Consider the following 15,467-nt stretch of genomic DNA (forward strand, 5'->3'; position numbering starts at 1 on the left):
TTTTTTATTTTTAATACATTTGCAAAAATGTCTAAAAAGCTGTTTTTGCTTTGTCATTGTGGTGTATTGTGTGTAAATTGATGAGGGATGTTTTTTTTTTTTTAATCAGGTTTAAAATATGGCTGTAATGTAACAAAATGTGGAAAAAGTGAAGGGGTCTGAATACATAATGAATGCCCTGTAGATAGATATGGAGATGAACACACATTTATTGTATATGTATTTATAAAGCGAGGTCCGCCCCAGTGCTATCCACATCTTTGACTGTCACTGGAAACGTCAACAAGATGTCTCTTGCTTCACAGAGGAACTGACACGGAATGTATACTTGTAGATTCTGCTGCTACTGCTTGCTATTTGAGGTCTAGGCAAGGTTACGGTAAAGCACTGGAAAAGCCCATATTCCGGCTCAAAGGACCATGAAACAGAGCGAGTCTTGGATACTTGTGGGCTTTTATAGAGCAACTGCTGATGTAAAAATGACGTAAATGACACATATGGAGACATGCCAGTGCAATATGCTCAATTTATTTTCATAAACGTAGTTCATAGTATGAAAGGGAACGCATGAGAAAATATGCCGTACACATACAACAGTGGGGTTACATGGTCACACGCACACAGGCGCTTAATCAACACATGACATAATGCATAGATTCTACTAATAAAAGCTAGTACAAGCACACATAGCGAGAGGGAGAGAGGCGTGAGGTGGCCTGTCCAGGAGCAGGGCTCAGGAGACCAGAGGAATGCCCTGCCTGGCCCACTCTGCTCCCTTCACTGTCCAAACAGCAGACAGACAGACAGACAGGCTGTTTTCATAGCTGCAGCTGTGCTGTCTTGTCCTCCACTCCACTTCATCAACCTTTCATTACGGAGGGGCCTCACAAAGATTTTCCAAACGCACACACACACAAACAGATGAACATACGCGCACACCGGTATATGTACACAAACTCACCCCAGTCCATTTAAGTGTCCCAGACACACTGTGCTGTAGGATTGAATAATCTTTAGTCTTTAAAGGAGTGGAGAGATAGAGGGAGGATTTGATTAAGTCAATGACCACTGAGAAAGACCACCAAGGTGGAGGTTAAGGACCCCCAGATTCCCTGCCCCTCCCCAAACACACACACACACACTGGACCAAGTTACAAGTCAAAGGGGGGAGTGTGTGTGTGTGTGTGTGTGTCTGTGGAGAGGGAGGTGGGTGACCTTAGGCTGAGGCGACAGGGGATCCGCTCTGCCCCTCCCTCTCTTCCTCCACACTTTCTCTTCTTCTGTCCTTCTCCTCCCCTCGCACCTGCAGCAGGATCTGACTCTGGTTGAATAAACACTCCTTCAGTTTGTCCTCCGTCAGGGTGAGACGTTCTTCCAACACAGACACAGTCTATGGGGCGGGAGGGGATCACACACACACACCAGTTTTAGTCTAAAACGCTTTCACAACAATGTCAACATCACTTACAACTTCTGTCTACGTCTAACTCTGTGCATCATCTGCTGTTCTATCATAAACATTAAAATTGAGTTGCCAGATTGGGATGGAAGGGGAAGTATTTTACGGTTGCCAGATTGGGTTAAGAGGTAGTGTTTTAGCCAGGGCTGCCAGATTTGGATTAAGAATTAAAGGGGGACTGACCTGAGTGAGGACGTTAAGCTGCTGGACGATGCATTGCAGGGTGCTGCTGAAGTTCATGGGGAGACCTGAGCGCACCTCCAGAGGGGACGTCATCTCCTGTTCCCCCTCCTCCTCCACTTCCCTCCTTCCTCCTATCCGCCCAGACTGGGACCCTGATGTCGAACCCTGTCCACTACCGTGGCAGTCTTCATTGGGGTTGAGGCTGGTACTGGCAACCTGCCGTGCTGGCAACCCGTTTGCATGGCCGTTGACAGCCTTGAAAGAAAGAGGGGAGGGGGAATGGAACAGCTGACCAAGTTTGATTGATTTTGGAGTGAACGCTAACTTTAAGGACCTCACAACTGAAGTTTATGTGTAAGCATGGCAACTTCTAACTAACTATCTTAATGTTTTACTTGGTGCGGGGACTCCTGACCTGAATAGGTCCTCACAATTGGCAATCCTTTGGCTTTGATATTATTGTGTTTAACTGAAGGTCTGTGGTTCCGTAGACGTCATTTGAGGGGGATTTTAACCAGGTAGAGACTAGTTTTATGAGACCACTGAATCTAGCTGTCTTAATCAACAACCCATTGACAACACGTAGAGCAGGGATCATCAACTAGAGATTCAGCCGCGGGCCGGTTTCCTTCGTGAGTGGATGGTCAGGGGGCCGGAAAATAATTACTAATAATTTGTAGACTGCAAATCTACTGCAAGAAGCTCAAACATACATATTATTTGAATAAAACATAACCATTTCAAACCTTGCTTACATTTGTATACGATCATATACATTAGGAACACCTGGTCTTTCCGTGACAGACTGACCAGGTGAATCCAGGTGAAAGCTACGATCCCTTATTGATGTCACTTGTTAAATCCACTTCAATCAGTGTAGATGAAGGGGGTGAATGGGTGAATGAGCAAGACAAAAGATTGAAGTGCCTTTGAACAGGGTTTGGTAGTAGGTGCCAGGCGCCCAGTTTGAGTGTGTCAAGAACTGCATCACTGCTGGGTTTATATATATATATATATATTTTATGCAGGGAATACATTGGAACAGATTTCCAAAATAAAAATAACTTGGAACGGATTTGCTGGTGTTTTTACAGTCTATTATTTCCAACAAAAAATTTTAAAATACAAACGATTACAACGTAACTCTTTGCTCAGAAAACTTGGGGGGCCAAATAAAATCACCCGTGGGTTGCCAGTTGGGAGGCCCTGACGGGCTGCCAGTTGGGAAGCCCTGACATAGAGGAAGTGGTTACAACCATAATGCTAATGACAAAATATGGCAAATGTATTTGTTCATGAATGCTATAAGCTGTAAGCCTAGCCAGTCTCCCTACCTCTCTCTTCCGCTCTCCCTCTCTACCTCCCTCCCTCTCTACCTCTCTCTACCTCCCTACCTCTCTCTTCCTCCCTCCCACTCTACCTCCCTACCTCTCTCTACCTCCCTCCCTCTCTACCTCCCTACCGCTCTCTTCCGCTCTACCTCTCTCTTCCTGTCTCCCTCTCTACCTCGCTCTACCTCCCTTCCTCTCTCTACCTCCCTTCCTCTCTCTACCTCCCTACCTCTCTCTTCCTCCCTCCCACTCTACCTCCCTACCTCTCTCTACCTCCCTCCCTCTCTACCTCCCTACCGCTCTCTTCCGCTCTACCTCTCTCTTCCTGTCTCCCTCTCTACCTCGCTCTACCTCCCTTCCTCTCTCTACCTCCCTTCCTCTCTCTACCTCCCTACCTCTCTCTACCTCCCTACCTCTCTCTACCTCCCTAACTCTCTCTCTAACTCTCTCTACCTCCCTACCTCCCTCTCTCTCCCTCTCTACCTCCCTCTCTCCCTCTCTACCTCTCTACCTCTCTCTACCTCCCTACCTCTCTCTACCTCTCTCTACCTCCCTCTACCTCTCTCTACCTCCCTACCTCTCTCTACCTCCCTACCTCTCTCTACCTCTCTCTACCTCCCTCTACCTCTCTCTACCTCCCTACCTCTCTCTACCTCCCTACCTCTCTACCTCCCTCCCTCCCTACCTCCCTACCTCACTCTTCCTCCCTCCCTCTCTATGGCCAATAATGTTTTTACAGTAAAGAGGAAAGGAGAAGATGACAGGATAGAGACTGGCTAAGGATTCCAAGGTAACCTGTCTAAATGACTATCACCCCCCCCGTAGCACTCACATCTGTAGCCATGAAATGCTTTGAAAGGCTGGTCATGTCTCACATCAACACCATCATCCCAGACACCCTGGACCCACTCCAATTCGCATACCGCCCCAACAGATCCACAGATGACATAATCTTTATTGCACTCCACACTTCTCTCTTCCACCTGGACAAAAGGAACACCTATGTAAGAATGCTGTTCATTGATTACAGCTCAGCGTTCAACACCATAGTGCCCTCCAAGCTCATCACTAAGCTCAGAGCCCTGGTTCTGAACACCGACCCCAGGTGGTAAAGGTCAGTAACAACACATCCGCCACTCTGACCTTCAACACGGGGCCCCTCAGGGGTGCGTGCTTAGTCCCATCCTGTACTCTCTGTTCACCCACTACTGCGTGGCCGCGCACGACTCCAACACCATTATTAAGTTTGACGACGACACGACTGTGGTAGGCCTGATCACAGACGATGATGAGACAGCCTATAGAGATAAAGAGGTCAGTGACCTGGCAGTGTGGTGCCAGGACAACAACCTCTCCCTCAACATCAGCAAGACAAAGGAGCTGATTGTGGACTACAGGAAATGGAGGGCTGGGCACGCCCTCAATTCCCTCGTACCCCTGCACATGGACTTGGTACTGGTACACCGTGTATATAGCCATGTTATCGTTACTCATTGTGGATTTATTCCTCGTGTTATTCTTTTTCTATCTTTTTCTCTGCATTGTTGGTAAGGGACTGTAAGTAAGCATTTTGCTGTTAGTCTACACCTGTTGTTTACCAAGCATGTGACAAATTACATTTTATTTGATAACTTGGGCGGTTATGATCTGAGAGACTTGGGGTATAGGACTCAACGTATTGGCCTGTTCCTAAAAAACAGGCAAACAGTTAAAAAACAGGGTCAACAAGTTGGAGAACTTTCCTACATATGCGGAGACCAAATCCATAACTCCTAAAGCAAGATAGACAATAGAAACTAGCTGCAGCCCGTCCTTAGACAGTAAATCATTGAATTTGATTAATTTTATTCAAAAGGAATTTCATTATTCAAAGCAGGCTCAAGTGTTCCTGCTTTGGAAACACAACCCAAGACCATGCAGACAGACAAGGATCAACACAATCTACAATGTTGCTCCAACACACCGACTTCAGATCAGAGCTAGTACACAGAGCTAGTACACAGAGCTAGTACACAGACAAGATGTATCCCTGTGCTCCAACTGCCCCATACAGTACACAGACACGGACAAAAACAATGTGCTAGCGAGCTTCCTGGGCAGGGTAAGGGAGGCACAGGGGTGAGGAGAGAAGGAATGAGACAAGAGAAGAGGAAGGAGAAGGTGAGTGGGGGCTTAACGCATGGAGGAATCGATTCCTGCCTTGTTTCCTGTGCACTTACATCAAAGAGTCTGGGGGGGAGACTTGGTCCTGACTGGAGGTGAACAAAGCTGTCAGTGTGTGAATAAGGGAGTCTTTTTGTTCCTCTCCCCCCCACGGGCCGCATCTGGGCAACATCTGTTCTGGTCATTAATGCTCAGCAGACCCAGACCCGAATCCATCCATCTCTCTCTCTCTATTAATGCTCAGCAGACCCAGACCCGACTCCATCCATCTCTCTCTATTAATGCTCAGCAGACCCAGACCAGACTCCATCCATCTCTCTCTCTATATTAATGCTCAGCAGACCCAGACCCGACTCCATCCATCTCACTCTCTATTAATGCTCAGCAGACCCAGACCCAACTCCATCCAGCTCAGCAGACCCAGACCTGACTCCATCCATCTCTCTCTCTCTATTAATGCTCAGCAGACCCAGACCCGACTCAATCCATCTCTCTCTCTCTATTAATGCTCAGCAGACCCAGACCCAACTCCATCTAGCTCAGCAGACCCAGACCTGACTCCATCCATCTCTCTCTCTCTATTAATGCTCAGCAGACCCAGACCCAACTCCATCCAGCTCAGCAGACCCAGACCTGACTCCATCCATCTCTCTCTCTCTATTAATGCTCAGCAGACCCAGACCCGACTCAATCCATCTCTCTCTCTCTATTAATGCTCAGCAGACCCAGACCCAACTCCATCTAGCTCAGCAGACCCAGACCTGACTCCATCCATCTCTCTCTCTCTATTAATGCTCAGCAGACCCAGACCCAACTCCATCCAGCTCAGCAGACCCAGACATGACTCCATCCATCTCTCTCTCTCTATTAATGCTCAGCAGACCCAGACCCAACTCCATCCAGCTCAGCAGACCCAGACATGACTCCATCCATCTCTCTCTCTCTATTAATGCTCAGCAGACCCAGACCCGAATCCATCCATCTCTCTCCCTCTTTTGTCTTTCCCTTCTCCTGCAGGAAGTTGGAGAGCAATCAGACATTAAGAGGCAGCATACTTAAGATGGGTCCATGTGTCAATCACTGTAACGCACACACACTGTGCTCGTTTGCCATGTCATGTGGTACGGCGAGACACGGCTCATTGCCACGGCAACCAAGGCCATCGGCGGCATTCTGCCAGCTCGGTTGTCCGTGCGTTCGGTCGGTGGGAGAAGAGTGGGCGAACCGAGACTTTAATCAAACTACAGAACCTTTCCCAGATAGATAACGGAGCTGGGGCACCGTCTGTCTGATACCACAGTGTTACTATGTACTATTATGAAAACTTCAACCCTGAGGTTGGCAACTGAAGGATGTTATCTGTTAGTGTTACAGAAGGGCTGCCATAATATTCTGTAACATACCCACTAAAGGGTAAGAGTACTGTTTTAATATCAGTTCCATTAGCAAGTGTCATTGAAAGAGTCTATTCTCAGAAACGGATGATGATGTATAGCATTAGATACTTATGATCATTTTAAATTTTTTGAAAGGCTTGCGATCCTTACCATTAGCATCTTCATCAGGCCATATAAGGTCATGCCACTCTGTCTACAGTGAACACTCTGTCCCAGATTTTGAAGTGGGCACAGGTGGACACCCAGCGCCCGCAGCGTACCCAATTAATGCCAATGACCAATTCATTCATCTCCCTGTCCTTGCCAGCCTCTCCATCTCACCCAGACGATTACAAATGAGTAAGTCCCAAATGGCACCCTATTCCCTATATACTGCACTACTTTGGATGAGTGCCCTATGGGCCCTGGTCAGTTTGCCAATGACCATCTGGATGATCCAGAGGAGGAATGGGAGAAGGTCATGTGGTCTGATGAGACAAAAATAGAGCTTTTTGGTCTAAACTCCACTCGCCGTGTTTGGAGGAAGAAGAAGGATGAGTACAACCCCAAGAACACCATCCCAACCGTGAAGCATGGAGGTGGAAACATCATTCTTTGGGGATGCTTTTCTGTAAAGGGGACAGGACGACTGCACCGTATTGAGGGGAGGATGGATGGGGCCATGTATCGCGAGATCTTGACCAACAACCTCCTTCCCTCAGTAAGAGCATTGAAGATGGGTCGTGGCTGGGTCTTCCAGCATGACAACGACCCGAAACACACAGCCAGGGCAACTAAGGAGTGGCTCCGTAAGAAGCATCTCAAGGTCCTTGAGTGGCCTAGCCAGTCTCCAGACCTGAACCCAATAGAACATCTTTGGAGGGAGCTGAAAGTCCGTATTGCCCAGCGACAGCCCCGAAACCTGAAGGATCTGGAGAAGGTCTGTATGGAGGAGTGGGCCAAAATCCCTGCTGCAGTGTGTGCAAACCTGGTCAAGACCTACAGGAAACGTATGATCTCTGTAATTGCAAACAAAGGTTTCTGTACCAAATATAAAGTTCTGCTTTTCTGATGTATCAAATACGTATGTCATGCAATAAAATGCAAATTAATTACTTAAAAATCATACAATGTGATTTTCTGGATTTTTGCACTCACAGTTGAAGTGTACCTATGATAAAAAGTACAGACCTCTACATGCTTTGTAAGTAGGAAAACCTGCAACATCGGCAGTGTATCAAATACTTGTTCTCCCCACTGTATAGCATACACAGATATTAAAAAGGGGAAATGCAAGGTTTCGTGTGTGTGCGCATGTCCTCGGACCACATCTCTCTCCATTCCCTTCCTCTATAAACACATAGGCGAGTAGAGCAGAGGGCCGCTACTCTCTGTCCGTCTGCTGATGGGGAAGAGAACATTTCCTTGTCCCAGGATGCCATGTTAACACCATTAGTCAGCCTCAGAGAACAAGGAAATTAGTTGTTAATTGGATTAGTTCTGACATTCTTGATTTCTTGTTTCTAGTTTTTGATTATTTATTATTTGTGCACTTGTTTGACATTTTACTGCACTGTTAGGCGCTAGTAACACAAGCATTTCAATGAACCCGGTATAACATCTGCTAAACTGTGTACGCGAACAATAAACTTTTATTTGGATTGGATTTGAAATCCATATTGAAATCAATGGAGGCATTAGCTCCCCTGACCCCCACCCAGGTTCTGTCTCACACACACACACACACACACACACACACACACACACACACACTACACAGTCTTTTGGAGCATCTTCCTTTATGAATCTTGTGGAGATAAAAGCGTTGGGGGGAGTTCGTAGCAGTGAGTACCTGGGTTAAAACACTATTTTATGTCTTTGAAATACTTGAGCGTTTGTTTTAGCCTAGTAGTTCGCAAACTGTGGGGCCGCGAGGGGTTGGCATGGGCGGCGGGAGGGAACTCAGGCCGGCTTTAAACTTGTAATAGTAGAATGCACAAGGTGCCATTTCGAAATAGGGTAGTGCATTATCAGTTCCTCTTGTCATGTTAGTCATTGCATACCTTAGATATCTATTTATAACTTGTCAGAAATGTCAGATATTCCCCAATGCTGGAAGGGGGGCCACGTGTGAAAAGGTTTGGGAACCACCTTTAGTAGTGCTAGGTGGGCAGGGTTAGCACTTTTGGGATTTTTCTATTGGTTCCATTGCAACAGGCAAGCTCAATCAACTCCAGCTAAAGTATTTTAAATGATTTCAAATAATACTTGTACCCAGGTCTGCTGGAGGGCAAGGCTAAAATAGTTAAGTCTGCCTGCCCTGGCCTGCCTGCCTGTATATATATATATATATATATATATATATATATATACACACAGTGAGGGAAAAAAGTATTGATCCCCTGCTGATTTTGTACATTTGCCCACTGACAAAGAAATGATCAGTCTATAATTTTAATGGTAGGTTTATTTGAACAGTGAGAGATAGAATAACAACAAAAAAATCCAGAAAAACACATGATTTTTTTTAAATAAATTGATTTGCATTTTAATGAGGGAAATAAGTATTTGACCCCCTCTCAATCAAGACCAAAGAGCTCTCCAAGGATGTCAGGGACAAGATTGTAGACCTACACAAGGCTGGAATGGGCTACAAGACCATCGCCAAGCAGCTTGGTGAGAAGGTGACAACAGTTGGTGCGATTATCCATGCAAGATCTCACCTCGTGGAGTTGCAATGATCATGAGAACGGTGAGGAATCAGCCCAGAACTACACGGGAGGATCTTGTCGAGGATCTCAAGGCGGCTGGGACCACAGTCACCAAGAAAACAATTGGTAACACACTACGCTGTGAAGGACTGAAATCCTGCAGCGCCTGCAAGGTCCCCCTGCTCAAGAAAGCACATATACAGGGCCGTCTGAAGTTTGCCAATGAACATCTAAATGATTCAGAAGGAGAACTGGGTGAAAGTGTTGTGGTCAGATGAGACCAAAATCGAGCTCTTTGGCATCAACTCAACTCGCCGTGTTTGGAGGAGGAGGAATGCTGCCTATGACCCCAAGAACACCATCCCCACCATCAAACATGGAGGTGGAAACATTATGCTTTGGGGGTGTTTTTCTGCTAAGGGGACAGGACAACTTCACAGCATCAAAGGGACGATGGACGGGGCCATGTACCGTCAAATCTTGGGTGAGAACCTCCTTCCCTCAGCCAGGGCATTGAAAATGGGTCGTGGATGGGTATTCCAGCATGACAATGACCCAAAACACACGGCCAAGGCAACAACGGAGTGGCTCAAGAAGAAGCACATTAAGGTCCTGGAGTGGCCTAGCCAGTCTCCAGACATTAATCCCATAGAAAATCTGTGGAGGGAGGTGAAGGTTCGAGTTGCCAAACGTCAGCCTCGAAACCTTAATGACTTGGAGAAGATCTGCAAAGAGGAGTGGAACAAAATCCCTCCTGAGATGTGTGCAAACCTGGTGGCCAACTACAAGAAACGTCTGACCTCTGTGATTGCCAACAAGGGTTTTGCCACCAAGTACTAAGTAATGTTTTGCAGAGGGGTCAAATACTTATTTCCCTCATTAAAATGCAAATCAATTTATAACATTTTTGACATGGGTTTTTCTGGATTTCTTTGTTGTTATTCTGTCTCTCTCTGTTCAAATAAACCTACCATAAAAATTATAGACTGATCATGTCTTTGTCAGTGGACAAACGTACAAAATCAGCAGGGGATCAAATACTTTTTTCCCCTCAATCTATATATGTATATATATATATATATATATATATTTATATTTATATATATATATATATATATATATTTATATATTATATACACACACATACACACTACCGGTCAAACGTTTTAGAACACGTACTCATTCAAGGGTTTTTCTTAATTTTTACTATTTTCTACATTGTAGAATAATAGTGAAGGCATCAAAACTATGAAATAACACATATGGAATCATGTAGTAACCAAAAAAGTGTTAAACAAATCAAAATATACACTGCTCTTAAAAATAAAGGGGAACACTTAAATAACACAATGTAACTCCAAGTCAATCACACTTCTGTGAAATCAAACTGTCCACTTAGGAAGCAACACTGATTGACAAATTTCACATGCTGTTGTGCAAATGGAATAGACAACAGGTGGAAATTATAGGCAATTTGCAAGACACCCCCAATAAAGGACTGGTTTTGCAGGTGGTGACCACAGACCACTTCTCAGTTCCTATGCTTCCTGGCTGATGTTTTGGTCACTTTTGAATGCTGGCGGTGCTTTCACTTTAGTGGTAGCATGAGACGGAGTCTACAACCCACACAAGTGGCTCAGGTAGTGCAGCTCATCCAGGATGGCACATCAATGCGAGCTGTGGCAAGAAGGTTTGCTGTGTCTGTCAGCGTAGTGTCCAGAGCATGGAGGCGCTACCAGGAGACAGGCCAGTACATCAGGAGACGTGGAGGAGGCCGTAGGAGGGCAACAACCCAGCAGCAGGACTGCTACCTCTGCCTTTGTGCAAGGAGGAGCAGGAGGAGCACTGCCAGAGCCCTGCAAAATGACCTCCAGCAGGCCACAAATGTGCATGTGTCTGCTCAAACGGTCAGAAACAGACTCCATGAGGGTGGTATGAGGGCCCGACGTCCACAGGTGGGGGTTGTGATTACAGCCCAACACCGTGCAGGACGTTTGGCATTTGCCAGAGAACACCAAGATTGGCAAATTCACCACTGGCGCCCTGTGCTCTTCACAGATGAAAGCAGGTTCACACTGAGCACATGTGACAGACGTGACAGAGTCTGGAGACGCCGTGGAGAACGTTCTGCTGCCTGCAACATCCTCCAGCATGACCGGTTTGGCGGTGGGTCAGTCATGGTGTGGGGTGGCATTTCTTTGGGGGGCCGCACCTCCATGTGCTCGCCAGAGATAGCTTGATTGCCATTAGGTACCGAGATGAGATCCTCAGACCCCTTGAGACCATATGCTGGTGCGGTTGAACCTGGGTTCCTCTAATGCAAGACAATGCTAGACCTCATGTGGCCGAAGTGTGTCAGCAGTTCCTGCAAGAGGAAGGCATTGATGCTATGGACTGGCCCGCCCGTTCCCCAGACCTGAATCCAATTGAGCACATCTGGGACATCATGTCTCGCTCCATCCACCAACGCCACGTTGTACCACAGACTGTCCAGGAGTTGGCGGATGCTTTAGTCCAGGTCTGGGAGGAGATCCCTCAGGAGACCATCCGCCACCTCATCAGGAGTATGCCCAGGCGTTGTAGGGATGTCATACAGGCATGTGGAGGCCACACACACTACTGAGCCTCATTTTGACTTGTTTTAAGGACATTACATCAAAGTTGGATCAGCCTATAGTGTGGTTTTCCACTTTAATTTTGAGGGTGACTCCAAATCCAGACCTCCATGGGATGATACATTTGATTTCCATTGATCATTTTTGTGTGATTTTGTTGTCAGCACATTCAACTATGTAAAGAAAAAAGTATTTAATAAGATTATTTCATTCATTCAGATCTAGGATGTGTTATTTTAGTGTTCCCTTTATTTTTTTGAGCAGTGTATTTTATATTTGAGATTCTTCGAAGTAGCCACCCTTTGTCTTGATGAAAGCTTTGTACACTCTTGGCATTGTCTCAACCAGCTTCCCTGGAATGATTTTCCAACAGTCTTGAAGGAGTTCCCACATATGCTGAGCACTTGTTGGCTGCTTTTCCTTCACTCTGCGGTCCGACTCATCCCGAACCATCTCAATTTGGTAAATAGCCTGTTTTTTTTGTCTTTTTTCGTATATATTTCTCCATCACTTTCCATCCTTTAACTAAATATACTTTCCTGCAACCCGCCTCACCCAATGTGGAATGGATTCTATTATTTATTTATTTTTATCAAGAACCTACGGCTGAAACTAGCCAGCTAACTAGCTACTTGCTATTAGCCACCGTTAGCGTTCTTCACCACTGTCCGTGGCCTGCACTACCTACCAGCCAGCTCTAGCCTGGACAATTATCGGCCAGTCTGAACAGCGTGCTATCGACCCAGAGCATATAGGATTTTCTGACGGAATCACTGGACCTTAATACCGGATCATCGCAACTAGCTAGCTGCAACCGAATGGCTGTTGTTGGCTAATCACCACTGTCCAGACGCACCAGTTAGCCTCGAGCCAGGCCCATCTCCCGGCTATCTACCTCTCTGTCAACTGGACGGGACCTCCTAGTGTCGACACGGAGCCCCGCCGATTCATTGCGACTGGTCTGCCGACGTAATCGTCTGATGTGGTTTCAACAGGCTTCCCGTTGCGACGACCACGAATATCCATCTGCTAGCCCCGGCCCGCTAGCACGCGCAATCAACAGCCGTGCCTCCTGCTCGCCTGTGCTGTAGCAGCCTACGAACTGCTCCCGGACTTACCTATTGCTGTTCACTGGACCTTATGATCACTCAGCTACATAGCTGATGCCTGCTGGACTGTTCCTTTCCACGGTACCCCATCCTGTTTATCTGTTTAGCCTCAGCCCAAACTTCCGTCGCCATTACCAGTTGTTGTCTTAGCCCTCTCGAATAACTCCTGTGATTGCGTTATGCCTCTCTCCCATGTCAATATGCCTAGCCTATTGCTGTTTGGGTTAGTTCTTATTGTACTATTTCACTGTAGAGCCCCTAGTCCCGCTCAACCTGCCTCAGATAGTGGTCCTCTGTAGCTCAGCTGGTAGAGCACGGCGCTTGTAACGCCAAGGTAGTGGGTTCGATCCCCGGGACCACCCATACACAAAAATGTATGCACGCACGACTGTAAGTCGCTTTGGATAAAAGCGTCTGCTAAATGGCATATTATTATATTATTATATTATTATAGCTTCTTTGTCCCACCCCCCATACACGCGGAGACCGGCTCAATCGGTACTTCCAGTGATGCCATCTCTTTCATCGTTACCCAATGCTTAGGTGTACCTCCACTGTACTCATATCCTTGTCTGTACATAATGCCCTGAATCTATTCTACAATAACCGGAAATCTGCCCTGTTTATTCTCTGTACCCAAAACACTAGAAGACCAGTTCTTAAAGCCTTTAGCCGTATCCTTATTCTAGTCATCCTCTGTTCCTCTGGTGATGTAGAGGTTAACCCAGGCCCTGTAGCCCCCAGTATCACTCCTACTCCCCAGGCGCTATCATTTGTTGACTTCTGTAACCATAAAAGCCTTGGTTTCTTGCATGTTAACATCAGAAGCCTCCTCCCCAAGTTTGAGTTATTCACTGCGTTAGCACACTCTGCCATCCCTGATGTTCTAGCAGTGTCTGAATCCTGGCTTAGGAAGGCCACCAAAAATTCAGAAATGTCCATCCCGAACTAAAACATTTTCCGTCTAGATAGAACTGCCAAAGGGGGCGGAGTTGCAATCTACTGTACAGCTAGCCTGCAGAGCTCTATCATACTATCCAGGTCTGTGCCCAAACAGTTTGAGCTTCTACTTCTAAAAATCCACCTTCCAGAAATAAGTCTCTCACTGTTGCCGCTTGCTACAGACCCCCCTCAGCCCCCAGTTACGCCCTGGACACCATATGTGAATTGCTTGCCCCCCATCTATCCTCAGAGTTCGTACTGCTTGGTGACTTAAACTGGGATATGCTTAACTCCCCGGCCGTCCAAAAATCTAAACTAGATGCCCTCAATCTCCCACAAATTATCAAGGAACCTACCAGGTACAACCCTAAATCCGTAAACATGGGCACCCTCATAGATATCATCCTGACTAATTTACCCTCTAAATACACCTCCGCTGTCTTCAACCAGGATCTCAGCGATCACTGCCTCATTGCCTGCGTCCGTAATTGGTCCACAGTCAAACGAACACCCCTCATCACTGTCAAACGCTCCCTAAAACACTTCAGCGAGCAGGCCTTTCTAATTGACCTGGCCCGGGTATCCTGGATGGATATTGACCACATTCCGTCAGTAGAGGATGCCTGGATTTTCTTCAAAAGTGCTTTCCTCTCCATCTTAAATAAGCATTCCCCATTCAAAAAATGCAGAACTAAGAACAGATATAGCCCCTGGTTCACCCTAGACTTGACTGCCCTTGACCAGCACAAAAACATCCCGTGGCGTACTGCATTAGCATCGAACAGCCCCCGCGATATGCAATTTTTCAGGGAAGTCAGGAACCAATATACACAATCAGTTAGGAAAGCAAAGGCTAGCTTTTTAAACAGAAATGTGCATCCTGTAGCACTAACTCCAAAACGTTTTGGGACACTATACCGTCCATGGAGAATAAGAGCACCTCCTCCCAGCTACCAACTGCACTGAGGCTAGGAAACACTGTCACCACCGATAAATTTATGATAAATCTATGATAATCGAGAATTTCAATAAGCATTTTGCCATGACTGGCCATGCTTTCCACCTGGCTAACCCTACCCCGGCCACCAGCTCGGCACCCTCCGCTGCAACTTGCCCATGCCCTCCCCCCCGCTTCTCCTTCACCCAAATTCAGATAGCTGATGTCCTGAAAGAGCTGCTAAATCTGGACCCCTACAAATCAGCTGGGCTAGACAATCTGGACCCTTTCTTTCTAAAATTAGCAGCCGGAATTGTCGCAACCCCTATTACTAGCCTGTTCAATCTCTCTTTCGTAACGTCTGAGATCCCCGGAGATTGGAAAGCTGCCGCGGTCATCCCCCTCTTCAAAGGGGGTGACACTCTAGATCCAAACTGTTACAGACCTATATCCATCCTGCCCTGCCTTTCGAAAGTATTTGAAAGCCAAGTTAATAAACAGATCACCGACCATTTCGAATCCCACCGTACCTTCTCCGCTATGCAATCCGGTTTCCGAGCTGGTCATGGGTGCACCTCAGCCACGCTCAATGTCCTAAACGATATAATAACCGCGATCGATAAAAGACAGTACTGCACAGC

General features: G+C 46.6%; 1 protein-coding gene across 2 annotated transcripts in view; it reads right to left on the reverse strand.

Annotated features, from left to right (window-relative positions):
* Positions 1-509: 509 nt before the first annotated feature.
* poc1b (POC1 centriolar protein B) overlaps positions 510-15,467 on the reverse strand; it is a 51,488-nt gene continuing 36,530 nt past the window's right edge. For both annotated transcript variants that reach the window (XM_084168662.1, XM_084168663.1), the window contains exons 11-12: positions 1,643-1,897; positions 510-1,390 (exon numbers count right to left, since the gene is read on the reverse strand). In XM_084168662.1, the coding sequence (XP_084024788.1) occupies positions 1,217-1,390; positions 1,643-1,897 (429 nt within the window). In that variant the 3' untranslated portion in view covers positions 510-1,216. The remainder of the gene's footprint in view (positions 1,391-1,642; positions 1,898-15,467) is intronic.

Source organism: Coregonus lavaretus, assembly GCF_964263955.1.
Source record: "Coregonus lavaretus genome assembly, chromosome: 9".
Classification (NCBI taxonomy): domain Eukaryota; kingdom Metazoa; phylum Chordata; class Actinopteri; order Salmoniformes; family Salmonidae; genus Coregonus; species Coregonus lavaretus.